General features: G+C 40.1%; 1 protein-coding gene across 1 annotated transcript; it reads left to right on the top strand.

The window, feature by feature from the left end:
* Positions 1–2127: 2127 nt before the first annotated feature.
* On the top strand, positions 2128–19651 carry kiss1ra (KISS1 receptor a). The gene is made up of 5 exons (XM_084912468.1): positions 2128–3424; positions 8838–8962; positions 16556–16691; positions 16792–17030; positions 18561–19651. Exons 1-5 carry the CDS (start codon positions 3172–3174, stop codon positions 18939–18941), a joined length of 1134 nt encoding a protein of 377 aa, XP_084768594.1. The 5' UTR covers positions 2128–3171; the 3' UTR covers positions 18942–19651.
* The last annotated feature ends 2173 nt before the right edge of the window (positions 19652–21824 follow it).

Below are 21824 nucleotides of genomic sequence, written 5' to 3'. Positions count from 1 at the left end.
TCCAAGATGGGCAGTAGGTTGTGTATGTGGACACAGCTGGCTGGAGAAGCTGCATCCTTGAGAGGTTGATGCTGCGTGTTCAAGTGGTTGCTGTAATTTTGGTGTCATTACAGTCACATGCTGGCAGGTTATTGTTATTGTTTCTTCCCTCCCTGTTTCTGTCATGGACCCCATGTCCTCCCATGTCAACCTGCCTGTCTATCTGTCTCTAGACTTTTTCGCTCTCTCGTTCCCTCTCCTGTCTGTCTGGTTGTGTGTGTGTGTGTTCTCTAAGCTTCAATTTATGATCTTTTTCTCAGCATGAAGCTAAACTGCTGCTCGCTGAATGTCACCTGTCTTTCTTAAATTTCCCATATCTTCATGTCATGGCTTGTCGGCTTTATCCCTCAGTAGTTGGTGCAGCTCTGCTATTGTTCAGTAAGCTTCTTCTTCATTCCTCAAGCATCCTCACTCTCTAGGACTGTGTCCTCTCTCCCAGACATCTCCCACACCTTCACAGGTTTGTCATGTGGACAAACTGCCTTTCCACTCTGTATCTTTTTCACATCTGCCCTCACTTCTTCTTTATAATTCCTCTGCCCTTCCTGATTCACTAACTGTCCTCCATCCATAACCCCATTTTTGCACATTTTCTTCATTCAGTTCCACAAAGTAGTCCCTTCATCTTCTCAGCACACTCTCTTCACTTGATGATACATCACCATCTGTATAACCTGCTGCACATCCTTTCCAGCACAGTCCTGTTGCCTTGCCAATCAAATCTTTTTCTCAACCCCTTTTCTCCTGCCTTAGTGTCCAGCCTCACATACAAATCACTATACGACTTTTCCTTTGCTTTTACCACCTCTCTCCTTGTCATTTGCATGGTCTCTCAGTACTCCCGCCTACTTTCTTCATCTCCCTAAAGTATTCAAGCTTCTTCCTGTAAATAATTTACACTTTTTTCACATTGGTAGCAGATCATACTGCATTTCACTGAGACATTTGGTGGTGGTCTCTGGCACACCCTTAGACTCCTCAGGAGAGTGAAAGCTACAACTGAAGCCTTTCCAAAATGAGCAATGCCAGTTGTCTGAAGAAGACTAGAGAATAGTTTTTGATTCATTTCGATTGTAACAACAAATCCAGATGGATTCAGAGTAATCTCAATGAGGCCATTTCTGTTCATTCTGACTCTATTTATCAGAAACTGTGGAAACAACAATTTATAGTGTGTATGGTGCTCCCAGATATGAGGTGAATCATACTCCCCCGCCCCCTCCCCTAGGGTGACAAGCCTCCTGTGTGCCTCTCTATTTCTCCAGGTACGTGTTAGCATTTTTCAAGCCTGGCATGGTTGGGGTGCCTGGGGTTCAGACAACAGCACCTGCATCTGGCAGTGCATGCTGGGCTAGTAGTGTGTGCATAATGTAGATTTGTAATTTGTCCATTTGTACTGGGCAGCAGTCCTGCTGGCATGATCAGTGGTGTGTTTTCTTTGGAGGATTCATTAGCTTTGCAATTTGTACAGTGTTATCACTGGTTGTCACACTGCTTGCATTAGGATTTAACATTAAAAAAGGTTTTCATATCAAATATGATGTTTTAAGACCCAGTTTTACATTTGAAAATAAACCTTTGGATAACCAGATTGTAGCTAAGTGAGAGGGGACATCTGTAAATTATTTCCAGATTCATCTTTTCTGATGATAATTTATTTTTCTGGTGTGGAATAAAATGGATTTTGACCATAGATGGTCCTCAGAAAGAACACATGGTTAAGAAATATAACATCAATATCTTTAGAAACGGCTTCTTTGATATTTGCAGGTTTTTGGTTTTTTTTAAATAGACAGCTTTCTCAATTTAACAGTGATATTCTTGATGTTTCCTGTCTGCCTGTGTAAAGGTATTTTAAAATGCTATCTTATTGTAACTCCATGTGGAGCACGGTGAAATCGGTTGGAGGGTGTTTTTGCCAATTGTTACTAAAAGATTTAGGGATAACGTTGCTAGGAGACCCTTACATCAGCTATTTATCCCAAAGTCATGTAGAAACCCACACACGAACACACTGACACGGATTCAGTGTGTGTGTGCGTGTATCTCCTCTTCCCACTGCGTCTGTGCGTTCTTGCTCATACTATAAAGCTGCAAGCACCTCTTTCACTCTGCTCGCTGCCGTCTCCGCGAAGCGTGATTTCTATTCAACGCAGCTCTGCTTAGAGGATGCACAGCAGATGATGCTTGAGGGGGTTTTTTTTGTTCCCAGTTCTTTTTTTTAAAAAACAAACCATTTTGTCAGACACAGTTTTGTCAGGGTTAGAGAGCAAATATCAACTCATTTACTAGCCTGTATTTATCTTTTAGTCAAGTTACTATCCTTTCCTCTAAAGGAAAATCCCTGGATGGAAGGTTAGGTGATGGATTGAATTGTGGACCTTACTACAAAGAAGTGGAACAGTGGGGACAAATCAGCTGAAAACCAACTCAAAGAAAAGAAAAGGGAGTTGCACGTACACTGGATTTGCTTCTGAGTATTTGATGACCGAGCTTGGAGAAGACATCTGTGTGCCTGTCAGCATAACCTCGGTTGTTAATAATTTCCCAGGGCTATCGAGACGGACGTTTATCTCTCGAGTCAGAAAAACAGCAGCTTTAAAGCTCAGCAGTGTTGGCAGTGGCAGTTTTCATCCAACAAGCTTCAAAGAAAAGAAGCCCTTTATCCACTCCTGCTCACCTCCTATTGTTTTGTGACCTGTTGACATAATTTCTCTATCACTTTGATCCTACTTTGAGTCCGACACTTGAGCAGCTTAAGAAGTCTTTTTCCATCTTGCCTGACCCCCTTTTCTCCTGAATTACATCCCTCCACCTTTTAATTTACCTTGCTACCCTTTCACTTTGATTAAACTGCTTGCTATTCACTTCAATTTTGCCTCATCTCGTATCTGGTGTTTTTCCTACGATCTGCCACCCCATATACCTTTCGCTGCTGAACTTTTGTCTCATGCGGTCTTCCTGCCAGACTTTTTCCCTCCTTATTATTTGCTTTTCTCTCATTTTCTTTGCCTGAGGGCAGAGAGGACTGCATACTGCACACTCTCTCTCTTCAAACTGGTTCTAGACCTCATACAACCTGCTCATTTACCCGCTCGCGTCCATCACAATTATTCCCCCTCTCCTGTCAAGATGTACTCCCCCGAGGAGCTGTGGAACTCCACCGAGCAGGTCTGGATCAATGGATCTGGAACAAACTTCTCTCTAGGAAGACATGAGGACGATGAGGAGGAGGAAGGAGACACGCATCCTTTCTTCACGGATGCCTGGCTGGTCCCTCTGTTCTTCTCTCTCATCATGCTGGTTGGACTGGTGGGCAACTCTCTGGTCATTTATGTCATTTCAAAACACAGACAGATGAGGACGGCAACCAACTTCTACATAGGTAAGCTTCCATGTGCAAGTTTGTATTTATGATTCTTGGTAAATGGACAAAGACTAGAAGAAGATAATGATGCATAGGAGATGTGACTCACATGGACAGGAGGTAGATAAACATCAGCTATGTTATTAAACATCTCTTTCGTCTATCCTGTAAAATTTCATCACATGCTCAAATGGGGATCACGAGAAAGCCAAGTGCAAATTTCCCTGAATATCCATTTGACAGATTGAGTGCACAGCTCATTGGAAAAATGTCTGTGCTGATTAAAGATTTCACTTTAATTATTAACGACAATGACAGGTGCTCAAACGTGTCCTTTAACTTAATGCAAATGTCTTTCTTGAAACAAGAGAAAATTAAACATTTTTTAAAAATAATTATCTGCTGTTTTGGGACCAGTGCAACATGGAATCTAAAATTTATCTGCACCAGAAAAATATTTTTCTCACTCAGTGGTTCATGGTTTGAAATATGCATCAGTTATTTATCGCTATGTGCAGAGGTTATTTGCAAATAAAGCTCCAAGGATTCATGATATTAAATTCATCAATACAAAAAAGTAAATCATGAATTATATTTTTATTTCAGCGTGTTTCATTTAACAGCAAAAATATCTATCCTGAAGAGACATCAACTTAAAACTGAAATCTACCTTTAAATGCAAATTTGAAATGTAAAAAATGCCAAACTTTATGAAGGACAAGGTCATGGCAACAGGTAGTATTCAGCGGATGCTGTATTCCACAAAAAAGGGCTGGGGGTGTGGGAGGGAAACAAGGTGAATGTTATTAAAACATTCAAATTAAAGAGATGCTGAATCCTCTGTGCCAAAAGTCTGAAACAAAAGAAAGTCAGCGGCAAATCTGGAAAGTTGGAAAAAGTCAAGTGCGATCATTAAATGTAAAGTACACTCTCCTTTCAACAAGAGACACAACAGAACCACTCACTGATATAACACTGCCAAGCTGGTCCAGCACTGGGCTAGCCAAGTCCTCTCTTCAGTGCAGTAGCCAGTGCTGACTGCCAAGTGGAGACAGCTATACACTGACTCCACAGGACACAAGGGGTTGTATCTGAGTCAGGAAGAGAGCAGGGGACACAATCACACAACAAAACCTTCCTCTGTCCTCCTGCCTGTGACCCGGAAGTCAAACACAAAACGCCATGCTGAATGATGCTTTAAGTCCTAAAAAAAAAAACGAATACAGGGGACAAAGGAGAGAGGAGGCATTGTTTTTGTTGTTTAATATAATCAAACCCTTCCTGTATGTGTGCGATTCAAAAGTTATATCTTGTTACACTGTGCCAGATGTCTTATTTAGTTGAGGTTGCTTGAACGTGATCGCTCCGAGGCCTGTTTACTCGCCTTCTCCACTCTCAGCTCTGATGGGAGGGACTACCGCCCAAGGAGAGGAGTTTAGGACGTGCAGTTTGGGAAATGAGACACTACCTCAGTGAATATGGCTGAGAAGAAAGACGAAAATGGGGGCTTGGATGCTTAAATGTCCCAGACTGCAATACCCCTACATGACCAGCAAGAAAATCATGTCAGGGCAAGATTCAAAGATAACCGCATATGCATGGTTTTCTGCTTGAGTCATACATCAGATTAAGTCTGTCCATAAGGATGTTTAATTAAACAATGCTGCTGATGTTTTTATCTGCTTCAATACCTCTGCTCTTTTGTGAAGTTAACCCTTCATTTGAATCACATTCTTCACAAGTACATCATCATTTATTGTTTAGTCTGAGACTTGACTGGTGAAATTTCTTTTTGCTGGTTTGTCAACTCAGCCAAGCAGGCATTTGCACTTACACTAAAGCCAGCATTAACTGTACTTATGAAAACAAATGAGACAAACACACTTTAATGGAAGGTGCAGGTGTTCAGACATGTCCTGAGTCCCAACTGAGTGCAGATTATTTCTAAGACCATCCACATTATGAGAAAAAAATCTAATTAAAGGGGTATAATAATAATCATGTTGGAGGTGCTTTGGGATCCTCATTGCATACAGGTTGGAATTATTAATTTCTGCAAGCAAGCAGTTTTCATGGTTCAGTAGACCTCGTAGCTTAAAATCTGCTTCCCTTTTCTGTGCGTGTTTGCAAAAGGTTTTCTTCTTAGCAGATAATGCTCAGGGGATTCATATGAAAGGAATCAAAGAAAAAAAGATTTCTTACTACGTGTTTGCTGTCTCCAGTGTAGTCAGAGCTTCGGTGGACATTTAAACCACATGATTTATGTACTGCTAATTGTTTAATTGTGGTTGGTCACAATTGTAACAGTTAACTTTGCCTGAGACAGCTCGGAAGTGACATGACAAGACGAGTGAGATGGAGGAAAAAGTCAAAATATAAGTACTTGTTTTGCAAAAACATGAATTAATCATGAAGCAGACAAAGTCAGTGGCTTTCGATATCATTAGTGGTGAGAGTGTGTGAGTGGGTAAGTGCTTGGTACTGTGTGGCGAATGAAACAAATCATACAGAAATGCCTGTGAAAGAAAAGCTCCACTGAGACTGAGGAAGTGTGGAGCTTTACAGCTAGGGGACACAAATGATGCACTCTAAGTGGACGAGGCAGACAGGCAAGCAGATTATCCCAAAGGACATAGGTGTAAATATTTTATTTTAAATGTCACATAAAGTAAGATAGACTGGGGGAAATAATTCAGCCCCTGCCGAAGGTGTAACTTTAAAATGAACCATCTTCAATTTTATGGTAGCTTCATTTTCAAAAGACACAGAATATCAACCAAAAGTCAAGAAAAACACACATTACATAAAATTATACATTCATTTTCATGCCATTTAGTGAAATAAGTATCTGATCCCCAAGAAGAACATGACTTAATACTCGGTGGGAAACCCTCGTTGACAACCACAGCAGTAAGACGTTTCTTGTAGTTGGTCACCAGGTTTGCACACATCTCAGGAGGGAGTTTGGTCCACTCCTCTTTACAAAAACTCTCTAAATCCTTTAGCTGTCTTGGCCACCACGTGGCAACTGGAAGCTTGAGCTCCCTCCACAGATCTTCTGCAGGAATGAGGTCTGGAGACTATCTGGAGACTGGATAGGCCACTCCATTATCTTTATGTGCTTCTTCTTTAGTCACCCCCTTGATGGCCTTTTTCAAAAGCTGGAAAACCCATCTTCAGTGTTCTGGCTGAGGGAAGGAGGTTGGGATGAGTTGGGATTGGGAATATATCTGTAATTGGTTGATTGATGTGGTACACAGCCAATCATTGGGATCCACAATTCTGACCGCTTTGTAGGGGTTCAAATACTTATTTCACTTAATAACATGCAAATCATTCTGTCATTCTGTGTCTCTCCATTAAAATGAGGGAGGCAATTAGAAATTAGAGAATGTTCATTTCTTTGTAAGTTAGCAGACTTACACATTCAGCAGGGGCTTAAATTTGCGTCTCTCTTTGCACAGTGCATTGTGGATATGACAAGAATTTCATGTTGGATAATATACCTCAAGACCGCAGCATGGAAACAGCTTAATATTCAGCAACATTTCATTAGGGCTTGCACCATCTGCCTATCCTCTCGACATAATGGTCCAGTAGCTACACTGTGATTAGATCAACTAAAACAAAAGGAAGTAGTGTGTGGCATATTGGAATGGTGAATAAATGAAGACAACACCAGAAGCAGGCTATATAGGTTTATGCTCTAACTTCTGCTTGGTGTGTGTGTGTGTAGGTGTACTGTATGACCTGCCGGCAGTCAAGTAACAGCTTGAGTCTTGATTTTCTAAAGGCATCATCATGTAAATACATTTTCCTTCTGAAGCAGACTATCAGTACCTGAAAAAATGTGCCAGTTTTATATTTCTTACCTTTAAATTGGAAGCTTTATGCATTTTCCTGTTTCTGGCGTGTGTTTTAAGGTCAGTGCATATGTTTGTTATATGAGCCAGAAATTCTGACTTATTTCAGAAAGTAAATAAATTTGCGTGCTGAATCGCAGTGCAGCATAAAGATTATTTTGGATTATGAAAACTTGCTAAGCTGATCTAGTGTTCAAGAATTAACATTTTTTTAATGACTCAATACAGCAAAACCCCAAAGAGGACACTAAACACTTCACTCAAAGCACTACAACCTTTATAATAGCTGTACTTTCATGCGGTCATGTGAAAAAGAACGTCTTCACTGGAGTCTGTGAAGTCCTGTGAAAAACTAAATACACCCCATATTTGTAACCTGTGGAACCACCTTTAGTAGCAATAAATTGAAGTATTAATTTTCTTTATAAATCTCTCACATGATTGTGGAGGAATTTTAGCTCACTCATGTTTGCAACGTTACTTCAATTCATTGAGGTTTGCATGTATTTGTTTATGCACAGCTCTCTTAAAGCCCCTCCACAGCATTTCATGATTTCATGGTGATGGATCCTGTTGCATGACCAAATTTTAGCCAAGCTTTAGCTGTCAGACAGTTGGCTTTGTGTTTGACTCTAGAATACTTTGGCATACAGAGGAGTTCATGACTGACTCAATGACTGCAAGGTACCCAGGTCCCGCAGCTGCAAAACAAGCCCATATAATCACCATCCTTCATAATTGGAATAAGGTATTTGTGCTGATGCTGCGTTTTGGGTTTTGCCAGATGTGGCCCTGTGCATCTTTGGTGTTGTCTGTCCAAAGGATGTTATTCCAGAAGTCTTGTAGTTTCTTCAGATACTTTTTGTAGAGAAGAGGCTTTCATCTGGCAGTCCTTCAAAACAACTCGAATCTAGGCAGTATTTTTCTAATTGTATTGTCATGGACTTTAACATTTAAAATGCTAACTGAGTTCAAGATGTAGTTCTTGGGTTTTCTTACGCAATCTGACCTTGGGGTGAATTTGCTGTGGTGCCCATTCCTGGCAACACAGCCTAACGCTTCAGATTGGCACACTGTGAAAACTTCAGCTTTTATAGAGGTTGTCACACGTCCTGATGATCACTTAATCAAGTGAGTGTTGAATAGCAGCACCTGGTTGCTGCTTATCCTCTTAATTCCTATGCAAGCAGTAAGGATGTACTTAGTTTTATCAGGATGTTTACAGGACTATGAAAACTTTTCCTTTTTGGATGGCCATGACTGTACACGCCTGCGAGACTGCAAACTTGCATTAGATTGCACTAAACTTTACAACGCTGCTGTTAGTTCCTAGTAGTTGATGTTACTGCAAACAGGACTGCGTGCCTCCATATCCATTTTCCCACAGATGGTTTAAAAAGACTTGTTATGCAAAAGAAGAAAGGTGGGATGATAGTTAGAAGTCCTTCTGCTTTTTCCAGGATTGTTGAAGAATCCATGCCACTGGCTTCAAGCGTTTTCAGTTAAACACTGTTCTGCAGACTGTACAACATTCATCAAATACATCGTTATCTTTTCTCCCTGTGCAGCAAACCTGGCTGCCACTGACATCATCTTCTTGGTGTGCTGCGTCCCCTTCACCGCCACCCTTTACCCCCTCCCTGGATGGATCTTTGGCAACTTCATGTGCAAATTTGTCGCCTTTCTGCAACAGGTAATATCTTTTGAACCACTTCAACTATTCTGTTTCTCAGCTCAGAAATGTGCTTTCATGTGAATATTATATTTTCAACACTTCCCTTAAAATGATCTTGGATTCTTTAACTTTCTCACAGTAACAGCATTCAGGGCTTTAACACTCCCACTCCCATGAAAACAGTGAGCCAGCTCGGCATTGTCACAGAAAAATCAATCTATATAATCCTGTGAAGGTGGTCACAGTTCATCCTCATAAAAATACAGTTCTCAAGAAAGCTAATCCAAAATAAGCCATTGTTGACTTTAAAGAGTTTCTTCAAAAATGACAATGAAAGTAGGTCAAACTCTACAGCTTCAAAAGTCAAACGTGTCAAGATGTGTCATACACAGCTGACAGAGAATAATAACAGTAATCAGCATCAGTCACAAGGAGGGGACACAAAAGAGAATAACAGAATCTTCTGTTAAGGAGATGAAGATGTTACGTGAGACGATGCTTCCATAGACCCAGACATTAATCAAGATTTAAAGGGGCTACTGAACACCGTGTGCCAATGAAAAAACATTATTTTCGTGGGATCCTTTATAATATCTAATCCAGGAATTCAAAACAGATTTCAGCCACTTAAATCAATCATGCCTCTCAATTGTTTTGTTTGATTAGTGAGAGGCCAAAAAAAGTATAACAAATATTCAGAGTGTCATAATAAAATAGGTTTGCACAGCTGCTGTTGGTTGGAATTATCAAAGGCACTGACTGACGGCGAGGAGCTGCAAACTGGGTAAAAAGCCATTTTCACCTTTCATGCATGGAACAAACCACAACTAAAAGCCTGTCCAGCAGACAAACCACCTAAAGAAAGAAAAAGGAAAACGACCTGTAGACAGTATGACAAAAGCTACCTGTCATGGCTTCAGCTGCACTATAAAGGTGTTGCTCTAAATTTGGAAATGTGGATGGAATAGCACAACAATCCTTAACTTGGAAGTGTCAGCTGCAAGATTTTGAACTTATCTGTTATTGACACATAGTCACTGATGAAAACTGTGTGAAAGCAACCTGTGAATTCAGTGTTGGAGAATATTACTAAACTATCCTGCCACTTAGTATCAGTGCAAATAGCTACAAACACCATTATCATATCAAGTGTCTAGTTATGCACTCACTAGACAGAAATACTTTTTGTTTGGAGTCATATTTCCAGGCAGTTGATAATTGTTCTCTTTTAATTCTAGTTTACTCAAAACCCTCCCCCGAGGGAAATATCTAACTCGATATACTGACACATGATACATCGAAGCAGGAAGAATGTTAGAGGCAGGAAAAATGGGAATGAGGATTTTAAACATTGAGTCTGACAAGGGCGAAATTATGATGGCAGGACGTCTGGGCTAGAGCATCTTCAAAAACTGCAGCTGTTGTGGAGTGTTCCTGATTTGCAGAGGTCAACATCTATCAAATGTGGTAAAGGAAGGAGCCGTGGTGAGAGAAGGCTGACCCGTCTGGTCCGATGGAACAGATGCTACTGCAGCTCAGATGGCTGTAAAAGATGATGCTGGCTCTGATAGAACAATGTCAGTGCCTTGCAGTTGATTGTGTATGGAGCTCAGCCAAAGACCAGTCAGGCTGCCCAAACGGATCCCCATCCACTGCCAAAAGTGCCAACAATGAGCACGTGAGCATCAGAACTGGACCACAAAGCAATGGAAGAAGGTAGCCTGGTCTGATGTATCGCGGTTTGTTTTACCTCACGTGGATGGCCGGCTGCACATCCATCACTTAACTGGGGAACACCTGACACCAGGATGCACTATGGGAAGCAGCCAGTGGAGGCGGTGCGATGCTTTATGTAATGATCTACTGGGAAACTTTGGGTTCTGCCATCTATGTGGACGTTACTTTGATATGTACCACCTGGACAAACAAATCTGATCCGTGGAGCCCCCACCTCTCAGCTTACAGGACTTAAAGGATCTGTTAGTAACATCTTGATCCCAGATACCACAGCGCACCTTCAGGGCTCTATTGGAATCCCTGCTTTGATTAGCCAAGGCTATTTTGGCAGGTAATCATAATGTTCTGCCTGATCGGTGTATATCCAGCACAAATCATCAACAAAATGAGAGATGTAGGAAAGTAGGGTTAGAATAAAAGTCAAGTTAAATGAAGTGAATCAGGTCCACAGGACTTATATTGAAGAGCTACAGGGGTTAGGATGTAAAAACAGCTGGAGCACAGTGAGTGATGCAGAGCTACACAAAGAGATGACTCAAGAGGAATAATGGCCAATTTAAGATAATGTTTCTCTTTCTTTGCGGAACTTTTTGAATGTGCCAATTACGTCCATGTTTTTTTCTTTCCTTGTACAAGTACATCACGAGGGGAGGCTGTCCAAGGTATATTAGCATCGCCCGGCTTATTCACGGAGAAAAGATGTTAAAAACAACATTAAATGCATAGTGTCTGACAACGAGCAGACGCTTTAATTACACTCAGCCTTGCACTAATAACCAGTTCTCTGACTACTCTAATGACAAAGTCAACCGCGAACCAGATACAGTCACTCAGAGAGACCCACAGCTCCTGTTCAGTTAATAAGCACTTTGTCATTACAAGCAAAATCACTTTCCCCAACATTTTTTTTAATCTTCAATATCAGAGGCTGATAAAGTATGCAGTAAATGTATTTAGTTTTCTATTTCGTGCGGCAATTTGATTAAATTTCATCTCATTCGACATGCAGTGGATATTCTGTCAAACTTAAAAAAGAAACACTTTAAAATTTTTAGATGTCAGCCTCAAAAAAAAAAAACTCAAGAAAAACATAGGCATGATTTGATTAATGGATGTGAACAATCAGACTACGTGGTCTGTGAGCGTGTCTTGATGACTAAGACCAAGCTTTTTATTCTGAGAGCAGAAAGCGTCTGTCAAACAAGACTGTCTGTCTCGTTTTCCTCTCTTATCTGACAACCATTTTCTCATCTCAAACCTTCAAGTCAGTTTCTATTATGCTAGCCTACCATCATTTATTATTGCATACAAGGGAGAAAGGTAATTAGGTAACGAGATAAGAGAAGTGGCCACTCTCTTTGCTTTAATCTCTCAAATTCCTCCAAGAAATAAGAGCTGTTAGTGCTATTAGTGTCTTAAAATTTCCACAGTTTAATTAAAAAAAACAGTCGATGGGTAACAGTGGGTGACGCATTCCTGCTGTGTTTACATCCAGCCTCTGTTAAAGGATCGTGATGACAGATTACCCAACTACTGCTTGTCGGATAGTACAATTATATTGTAGAATAGCAGGGAATGTCTAAGGGCTTTATAGGATTACTGGTCAATACCAATTCCATCCAACCGGCTATCCATTTTCTTTCGCTTATCCAATTCAGGAGCCTGGAGCTGATCCCAGCTGCCATAAGGTGATAGGCAGCGTACACACTGGACAGGCCACCAGTCTCACAAAGGGCTAAGATGGAGTTACAGACAACCATTCACACTCACATTCACCAATTTCAAACCACAAATTAGATGTGTTATTGCCCACTTAGGAGAAGGTTTGTGTAAAAATACCATCACACTTCATCAAAGATTCCTGCCCCGTTGTGCTGTTTGAAACTAAATTAAGGAAGCAAGATTACATTGCTAGGGTGGGATACTGCTCCTTCATCTTTCCAGTCTAATTAGCAGATGTATTTTCATGTCCAGTTATTACCAGGCTGAAGATTAGTCTGAGAGGAGCATTGATTACGTTAAATCAAAGATCTCTGCAGGAAACTTTTAGCTCTTCACAGACTTTAGTCAACATTTAATCTGCCTGTTATTTTCTTGAATAATGTATTAATGAAAGTTTTCAAACCTTTTTAAAGTCCAAGCTGTATGTGATCTTCAGAAGTTTTACGCATTTTAAATCTGGAGAAGATTAAAAAAATACTGAAAACTGTTGTTGGGAGGTACAGCGGTGCAGTGGTTAGCACCGCTTGGGTTCAAACCTCCTTGTTGGCTGGGCGTTTCTCTGTGGGATTCTCCATGTGTCTGCAGGGGTTTCCCTCTGGGTAATCTGGTTTCCTCCCACAGTCCAAAGGCATGTACATTAAGTTCTGGGTGTTTCTAAACTGACTGAGGTGTGGATATGAGAGTGTGTGCTTGAGAACCCTGAGATGAACTGGTGAGCTCTCAAGGGCGTGGAACTGCCTCTTGGTCTATTTCTATTTTGCACAGGCCCCAGCTGATGGACAGATGGATATTTGAGAAGCTAAAATCACAAAATGGACTGGTATTGATGATTTTTTTCAGATGAATAAAAGTAAACTGTCCCTTTAAATGTATCTTATATATAAATATTAGACTGCAGATCTCAAATACTTTAAGACACTGATGTAAACAGCTTTATCTGAAGCTTATGGCTGAATGTTAGGAGAATATCCCCCGTGTAGCCCTATGATTTTAATTACCATGTTTAAACTGAATAAATAAAAAAGATTAGGAAGCTTAAAGAAAACAGATTCTTATTATTTATTCCTCCCTCATTTTCTTCCATCATTAAAAAGAAATAAAACTACAGTAGAATAGAAATTATGAGCTACTAATATACCAGACATCTTAAAAAACAAAACATAGGAAAAATGGTATCCATTTCCTCAGCCGCCTCAACACTGAACTCATGATGACCCCTTTCTCTCTCTCTCACCATATCTTTTGAAATCCTGTAGTCCTGGTGCACAAAACCTCTGGAGGGTAATGTGAGCTGGCTTCGTAGTCGCAGATGAGAGGTGGCGAGAGAAAGAGGCAGACACATAGACAAAAGAGGGACAAAATTAGATCCTATTTGTAAAAGAGCATAGAGGGAACTTCAGACCCCTCATTTTTCACCCTGCTCCACATATTTCAAAACAAAAAATGGATTAGTTTGCCTACATACAACCCACTAAGACCCACAGAGGTGATGTATCCAAAAGGAACAAAGACGGTAGAAAGTGTTAGGCTTGCTTTCTGTGTCATCCTGCTCCATTGAACATCAATGCACAGTTGCGTATGAAACAAGACAAAGCATCTGTTTGAGGCTTTTTTTCTTTTCTTTTTTTTTACTCTAGAACACCACTATAAGTCCTAGTGGGAATATTGATTCAATTCACTTCATTTCTCAATGTGCTTTACATTGCAAGAACCGTCAATTACACAGAGAACCTCCCCCCAAAAAATCAAATACTAATGCCCCCCTGTGAGCAAGCACTTGGTAACAGTGGGAAGGAAAAACTCCCTTTTAACAGGAAGAAGCCTACGACGGGACCAGGCTCAGGGAGGTGCAGCCATCTGCTGCAACCGGTTGTTAGTGAGGGGAGGAAGACAGGATAAAAGGCACACTGTGGATGAGAGCCAGAGGTTAATAATAAGTAATGATTAAATGCAGTCATTTTTAATTTTGTGTAAGATGGAAAAGTTTGTCAAACTTTAATGTGCGAGTAAAATTCTATATTTGGCCTTCAATTACAATTCTTCTGATTAGCTCAAGTTTAATTGAATCAAGCATCACTGAACTCCATTAAAAATGAAGTTGGATGATTGCTTCATATGCTAATGAAAAACACTCATCACAAATGCTGCCTCCTCTGCACTTCCTCTGTACGCGTCCTCTCCGGTTCTATCCCTCGCTCTTTACCATTCTGAATGATCTGCAGCTTAAAAGCATGCAAGCCCATTAGTAAAAACTGGAGAGGGAGTCTGAAATAAAGGACAAAAAAGCTGCTTGAACGTCTGCTTTCTAGAGACCAGCGATTAAAATATAAAGCCAAAAAAAAAAAAAAAAACAAGTTTGCAAGACACTATAAGAAAAGAGCTTCCTCTAATAGCTTGTCAGCAAACTGTAAGAGCTCTTGTAAGAAACACATTTGTGTCAAAGTTAGTTAGGTGCAGGACTCAAAACTGGTGAAAAGTGAAAGGGGTTTATTTACAGATGCACACCAGCTGAAATGTATACAGCAACAGGGGAAGGGGGCTCCAGGGAATCTAAGGGGAGAATGTCTGGGGCAGGGAAACCTTCACACTCCTCTTCACACAGTCCATGAGTCACAAAACCTCCAAATCCAATCCAAGAAAGTTCACTCACGCTCACTCACACCCACTCAGGGTCCACAGGGCAGGAGAAGCAGGTAGGGATAGGGAAGTCTGCACAAAAAGAACAGATTAGGGAGAAGCACTAGGAAACACAAGGAACTCACTAGCCAAGCAGGGTCTACACTGACACAAGTTAGCACAACGATTCAGCAAGGAAGCAGACTCCACTGAGGGTAATAATCCGTGATGATTAGCAGGTGAGGGATCACAGCAGATGGGTGACAGGTGAGTAGAGCTGAGTAGGCGAGGACAGAGGTGGGGAGCATAGTCTGACTCCACCCTGGCGAGAAAGAGTGAAACCGCAAAAAACAACAACAACATCCTAGAGATCCTGGAGGCCATGGCGATGTGTATGTTTGACTGTTTAAAATGAATATAATTCAGGTGCGTTGGCATTTTAATGTCTCTGTTTGGTTTATGGATCCAGTGTTAAGCCAATTTCTTCTCCTCCTATTCTGTTTGACCAACCAGACCCTTTCTTTGAGACACCACCACTGCCTAACTTACATCAAGGGATACTGTTTTGGAACACTCTCTACATATTTCTGCAACTTTTCCACAAATGTGCAATATGAAATAATGCCAAACATTATCATTTCTTTTATTTTAAGCTAGTTTTAAATTTGAGTCTTTCCACTGAACACATAGCTGTGTTATGGATTTATCTGTGGTGCTTGTAGGGATATCTTCTCTGAAAGTAGACTAGAAAGATTACATTTGAATTTATTTTTTGGTCATTTATCCCAGTTTTGTTTGCTAGCATGTTTTCCCTTTGTATGCTTACTCACTGTTTAGTTGTTTTTCTTCTTTCTTGTGGGTGATGTAACATTATAAAGCACAGATGGAGCAGAATGAGGACTCAGCTGTCTAAAGCTATTATTTTTGTTAGCCAAGCTAAATAGACTTTATCTAATATATTTCTGCTTTTCAATTTTCTTGGTTCACAGCTGTATTGTTAAACATCTGAGAGTCATAAATAATATTTCTTCTCCTTTCCTAAAGCACAATAGCTTATGTACCTAGAATCACGTCCATTATTATTTGGACACATTTTGTAATTTCACATCTGTACACCACAGCTGAAGTGCAGACTTTCAGCTTTCATTCAAGGGATTTAACAAAAGTATTAACAGTTTAAGAATTACATCCCTTTGTATTCATAGCCCCCATTTTCAGTGGGTCAAAATTAATTTGAAAATTGACTCACAAGCTGTTTCATGGTAAGGTGACCCCAGATTATCCCATCCTCTGAGTAATATTTGATTATTTCATAAAATAATAAAAATAATCTCTGCACGATCACTTTTCTTCTCCAAAAGGAAGAAAAGCTTTTTTTCTTTTTGGAAAAGAACCATTTTTGCTCACACAAACTAATTTGAATAAGACAGCTTCATAATTTATCTTTAATTCTATTATCTTTTCATGTATTTGTCATTTATGTTAAGCACTTTGAGTTTACATGTAAATGAAATGAGCATCGTCTTCATTTGTTAGGTGACGGTGCAAGCCACCTGCATCACCCTGACTGCCATGAGTGGAGACCGCTGTTACGTGACAGTCTACCCCCTGAAATCTCTTCGGCACCGAACCCCCAAAGTAGCCATGATTGTCAGCATTTGCATTTGGATTGGTACGTCGTGTCATTATCGCCTGACTCATCAAAAATAGTTGCGTATGTGTATAAAATTTAAAATGCCATCATTTCACCTAACCATGTTTCTCCTCTTCAGGTTCTTTCATCCTCTCTACACCAATTTTAATGTACCAGCGTATAGAGGAGGGCTACTGGTACGGCCCGAGGCAATACTGCATGGAGAGATTTCCCTCTAAGACGCATGAGAGGGCTTTCATCCTGTACCAGTTCATTGCTGCCTACCTGCTGCCTGTGCTCACTATCTCTTTCTGCTACACTCTGATGGTTAAGAGGGTTGGCCAGCCCACTGTAGAACCTGTAGACAATAATTATCAGGTAAGGGCAGGCGTTATATCGGCCTGGGCTTCACAAGTGCCTCACAAACACAGCCACTAATGCACAGAGATATTACTGTCACCAGCTGCTGCTAATTTTCAGCCAATTAAAAGTTTAAAATCTCTCTTCTCTTCTCTTCATGTCCCTGTCTTTGAAAATGTGTTTTAAAACTCCTTTAAAGTGGCTGCAGTCAACTCTTTATTTTATAATTTTCTTCATTTTATAATTTTTTATTGTGGCTTTCTTTTTCAATGTGGAACCTATTCATAAAAAAGAGCAACTGCATTATACCTGTCAACTTCTGCACACGAGTGTTACAGGAAGACAATTTATTGCCTTTGTGTCAACACAAAGAGATCTTACACTTCACTACATTTTGGGAACATGAGCAGGTAGACCTGCTGTGGACAGAGTGGGAGTAATGTTCATCATTACAGGTGTTATATTGAAAGTGTGACAGGATAAAGTAGAAAACAATTATGAGCAATTATGCAATTATGTTGCCAAACATTCCCACTCAGTGTGGGAGTGATTTTTTATGCACTAATGCCCTGATCAATAATTTACACCAATATAGGAAAGAGAGTGAAACAAATATCCTCTAATATCAATGGATAAAAAGGTTGCAATGTACTGACAACCTTAAGGGGAAATAAAGCCTTTAATACAGTCACACTAGGAAAAGTAGTGGTTGGTGACCCAGCACGACAAAGGTCTGCAACCACTCTTAGTCAGTTGCTGTCTCTAAAGCAACTTTGGTGCATGAATACATGAAATAAAACCACAACAAGATAGAACTGACTTACTAAGACACTGAAAGGGGTCAAGCTGGCAATTACATGCAATCTATCTGCGATAATACACCAATTAACTGTGAAATCGGTGAAAACCGCTAACCTGTGGAACTCTGTTGCAAATCTGATGCAGTCTATGTACACAGAAAATCACAATAAAGAGAAAATCTCATTCACTGCTTATATTCAGTGTCCAGCCAGAACGTCACAGATTTGAAACAGAAATTAAGAAATGTCCACAGAAACAGTGATGTAGTTGCTGCTGGTCAGTTTTGTCTTTAGAATGAATCGAGTATAACCAGGATACAACAAACTGGCAACCGATTAAGTTGAGTCTCCAATTACAATGATTCAGTTAAATTTTATCTGATCCCCTATGAGCAAGTACTTGGCAACAGTGGGAATGACAAACTCCCTTTTAACAGGAACAAACCTCAGTGTAGTGGTTGCCCAGTACTTTGTGTGTTGCATGCTCAACCTCACTTACTCACCGAGTCACCAAGTGCAAAAAAGTGCAATCACCTGGAAACCACTGATGGTTCTTCTTGGTCCCGAGGACATTACATTCTTATTTACTCTAATAAGAGATTCTGTAGCTACCCGAAGGAGCGTTTCTGTGTCCTTTAGTTCCTTCTTTTGATAACTTTCTGTTTTGTTATCACTCTGGTAACACTGTTACATATTCTAAATATTGTCAAAAACATTACAAAGAGGGTTCCTTGTTTTGTCTCTTCAGGTGAATCTCCTGTCTGAGAGAACAATCAGCATCCGGAGCAAAGTTTCCAAGATGGTGGTAGTGATTGTGCTTCTCTTTGCCATCTGCTGGGGGCCCATCCAGATCTTTGTCCTCTTCCAGTCTTTCTATCCTAACTACCAGCCTAATTACGCCACATACAAGATCAAGACGTGGGCCAACTGCATGTCCTACGCCAACTCCTCTGTCAACCCCATAGTTTATGGCTTTATGGGAGCTAGTTTCCAAAAGTCTTTCAGGAAAACTTTTCCCTTCCTGTTCAAGCACAAGGTCAGAGACAGCAGCATGGCTTCCAGGACTGCCAATGCTGAGATTAAGTTTGTTGCTGCGGAGGAAGGCAACAATAATAACGCGGTGAACTGATCCCGATCATTTAACATAAGAAGGATACGGACAGTTTTCTAATGTGAACCCTGAAAAAAATAACACTAATGTTGTGTAAAAGTCCTCAAAGAGCAACTGATCTGAAAGAGACACTGTTTGGCAGCCGGGATGTATTTATATCAGTGAATATAACTAATTAATGAAATGATGTGAGGAAACTCAGACACATAAAACCGATGGGCACTAACAGTATTTGGCGCAATATGTTCCAACTGCCAAGGCTGGCAATGCTGGCACATGTCTGCCAAACACCAGGTCTGAATAACACAAAGCTGAACACACCAGATGACAAAAGAGGAGAGTTTGGCCTGAAAGCTGCAGGCAGGACGTCTGCAGCTCTAGAATAAACTGGACCGAGGACAGATGATGATTATAGATATCATATTAAATGAAACAACACTGAATGTATATTTGAATTTAACACTCTTGACTAAATGGCAGTTGGCTTGTTTTTTTTTTTTGCTAGTTTTTATGTGGTTGACATTTACGTCTTCGTTGGAGAAAAAGAGAATAATTTAACACTTTGTGTATGCGTCACTCCGAAGAACAGCGAACACTGTGACACTATGTAAATGTTCAAAAGGTACAGTTTGACATTTTATTGAGTTTCTTTGTTCATGTCAAGGTAAAAATCCAATCTCCTGTTTTGTTACCATGAAGCTCGAGGCGATTAAAGTAAAACAAAAGAATGTCCCATATGTCTCGATGTTTAAACCAGTGAGTGTTCACTAGAAAATCCTTAGAGAACATAATTCCTGAATGACCAGAGCGCTGTTTTCAAATTTTGAATTGATTTTAAGTACAACGTGTTAACTTTTTGTTGAAAAGGCACTGATGGTCTGATTTCAGTCTCAGTGTTAATGCCACATAATTTGACCGCTGACTGTAGTTTTCTATTTTATAGTGCCATGGAAAGGTAATGAGCCACTGCTCATTTCTTTATATTTTAGTAGGAAATTTGGAAATAGTTGCAGAGATTTATTGAAAAATACATGGAAATAAGTTTGTACATTCTAACAAAATTAAAGTCAATATTTGGTATGACCACAGCTTGAACTCTCTGAGGCAAGCGTTCTTATAATTTCTTTAAGCAATCTTCAGGAATAGTTCTCCTGGCTTCTCAAAGGACATTCAAAGCTCTTCTTTGGATGTTCGCTGCCTTTTGTTCCATTTTCTGTCAAAATGATCTCATGTTGTTTCAGTGGTGTTGATGTCCAGGCTCTGGGGAGGCCAATCCATGACTGATGGTATTTCATTGTGTGTTTTTCTATCGAGGTGTGCTTTGAAGGCATTGGCAGTGTGTTTGGGATCATTGTCATGATGAAAAATGAAGCTGTTTTCAGTCAGATGTTACTTTATAGCGGATTAATATCTGATAATACTTTTCTTTGTTAATAATTCCATCAATTTTGACAAGATCCCCGACACCCCTGACTGAAATGTAGCACCACACCATGACAAAGTCTCCATCATGTTTTACAGATAGTTGTAGACACACTTTGGTAATGGTTTCTTGACAGCTTCCCTTCCACTCAGACCATTTCTAATGAGGCTTCAGTGAGCAGTAGATGGGTCAACTTAAGGGTCAGATGCATCTCTTTAAGGTCCTCTGTCGGGTCATTTCTTAGGACATGATAGGACTCTACTTTTTTTCAGGTCTGCAATTTTTTATTTTCTTCTCTGCCCTAACTCACAGTTTTTAGAACACACCAAACACTATGCCAAGATATGGCAGGTTTTCAGCTAATAGTTCTTTGGAAATTACCTCGTTGGTGCAAAAAAGACTATTTTATGCCTGTGAACCTGTGTTATCATTAGCATTCTTCATAGATTCAACTAAAGAAATGAGAACAATCTGTTTTTGCTACAGGTAGTAGCAAAGTGCCTAAATATACACATTTTAAATGGATTCTTTACTAAAATATCTGTTATGCGTTAACACAATAGTGAGTTAGGTGGCTTTTTCATGCTTGAATCCTTGGGAGCAAAATATAAAGAAATGAGGGGTGACTCACAAATTTTGCGTAGCGAGGTATACTTGTTATTACACATTTGACAACACTGTTTAAACAAACAGCCTTGAATGCCTCATACCGGTACACTGACCACTGTAACGCTAAATTTGTCAGCTTTCACCAGCTTTCACCAGCTCTCTTATCATACAGCCATGTTGAGGTTCTTATCAATCTCTAAGCAAGACAGCAAATATGCAAAACTCCTCAAATATCAAACTGTTTGTTTAAAAATTATGAGTTTATCTCACTTCTGTTCAGTTTTGTGAGTGAGGGATCTGGATCCACATGACCAACACAAAGATTCATCAATTTTATATACTTCACTACAGGTTACTACATACGTCCATGGTATTATAAGTGAAAATAAAAGGGAATCAGATCGTTTCTTGAAGAAACAGAAGTTAAAGCTGTGCTTTTTTGTTTGTTTAAAAAAACTGAATCCAGCTGAATCGTTTCTGTTGCTGTCAGTATGATGAGTGGTGTGATGGCTAAACCGGGGGTTGTAGTCAGTGAAGCGTAGACAGTGTTTACTTTGCTTTTGTGTCCCATGCACAAACATTCGCACCTTACTTAATTGTGCATTCACAAACACTATAGAAACATGCACGCATGCACATTTCGCCCACTGCATCTACTTTTTTCGTTAGTGGTATCAGTTGTTACATCTTCTCAGAAAAAAAAACACCCTTGCACGATCTTGTCAGACAGACTGAATTCCCAGCGGCGGAGACGACCTGCTCCATTGTGAGAGTGCATTCTGTCTGGCAATAGAAATGCAGCCTATCATAGTTAATAAATCTGTAAAGCTCTTAATTAGGGAAAAAAACATGCAGGAAGATTTTTCTAA

This window comes from Perissodus microlepis, chromosome 18 (genome assembly GCF_051167445.1).
Source record: "Perissodus microlepis isolate ML-2025 ecotype Zambia chromosome 18, ASM5116744v1, whole genome shotgun sequence".
NCBI lineage: Eukaryota > Metazoa > Chordata > Actinopteri > Cichliformes > Cichlidae > Perissodus > Perissodus microlepis.
Note: the sequence above shows the minus strand (reverse complement) of the source record. Positions and strands in the feature narration are given on the sequence as shown.

Excerpts from the sequence above, each read along its gene's own strand:
- kiss1ra (XM_084912468.1), top strand. The coding sequence starts at position 3,172 with ATGTACTCCCCCGAGGAGCTGTGGAACTCCACCGAGCAGGTCTGGATC. Across the intron at positions 3,425-8,837 it reads GGCAACCAACTTCTACATAG|CAAACCTGGCTGCCACTGAC; the intron begins GTAAGCTTCCAT and ends CTCCCTGTGCAG. Across the intron at positions 17,031-18,560 it reads CTGTAGACAATAATTATCAG|GTGAATCTCCTGTCTGAGAG; the intron begins GTAAGGGCAGGC and ends TTGTCTCTTCAG.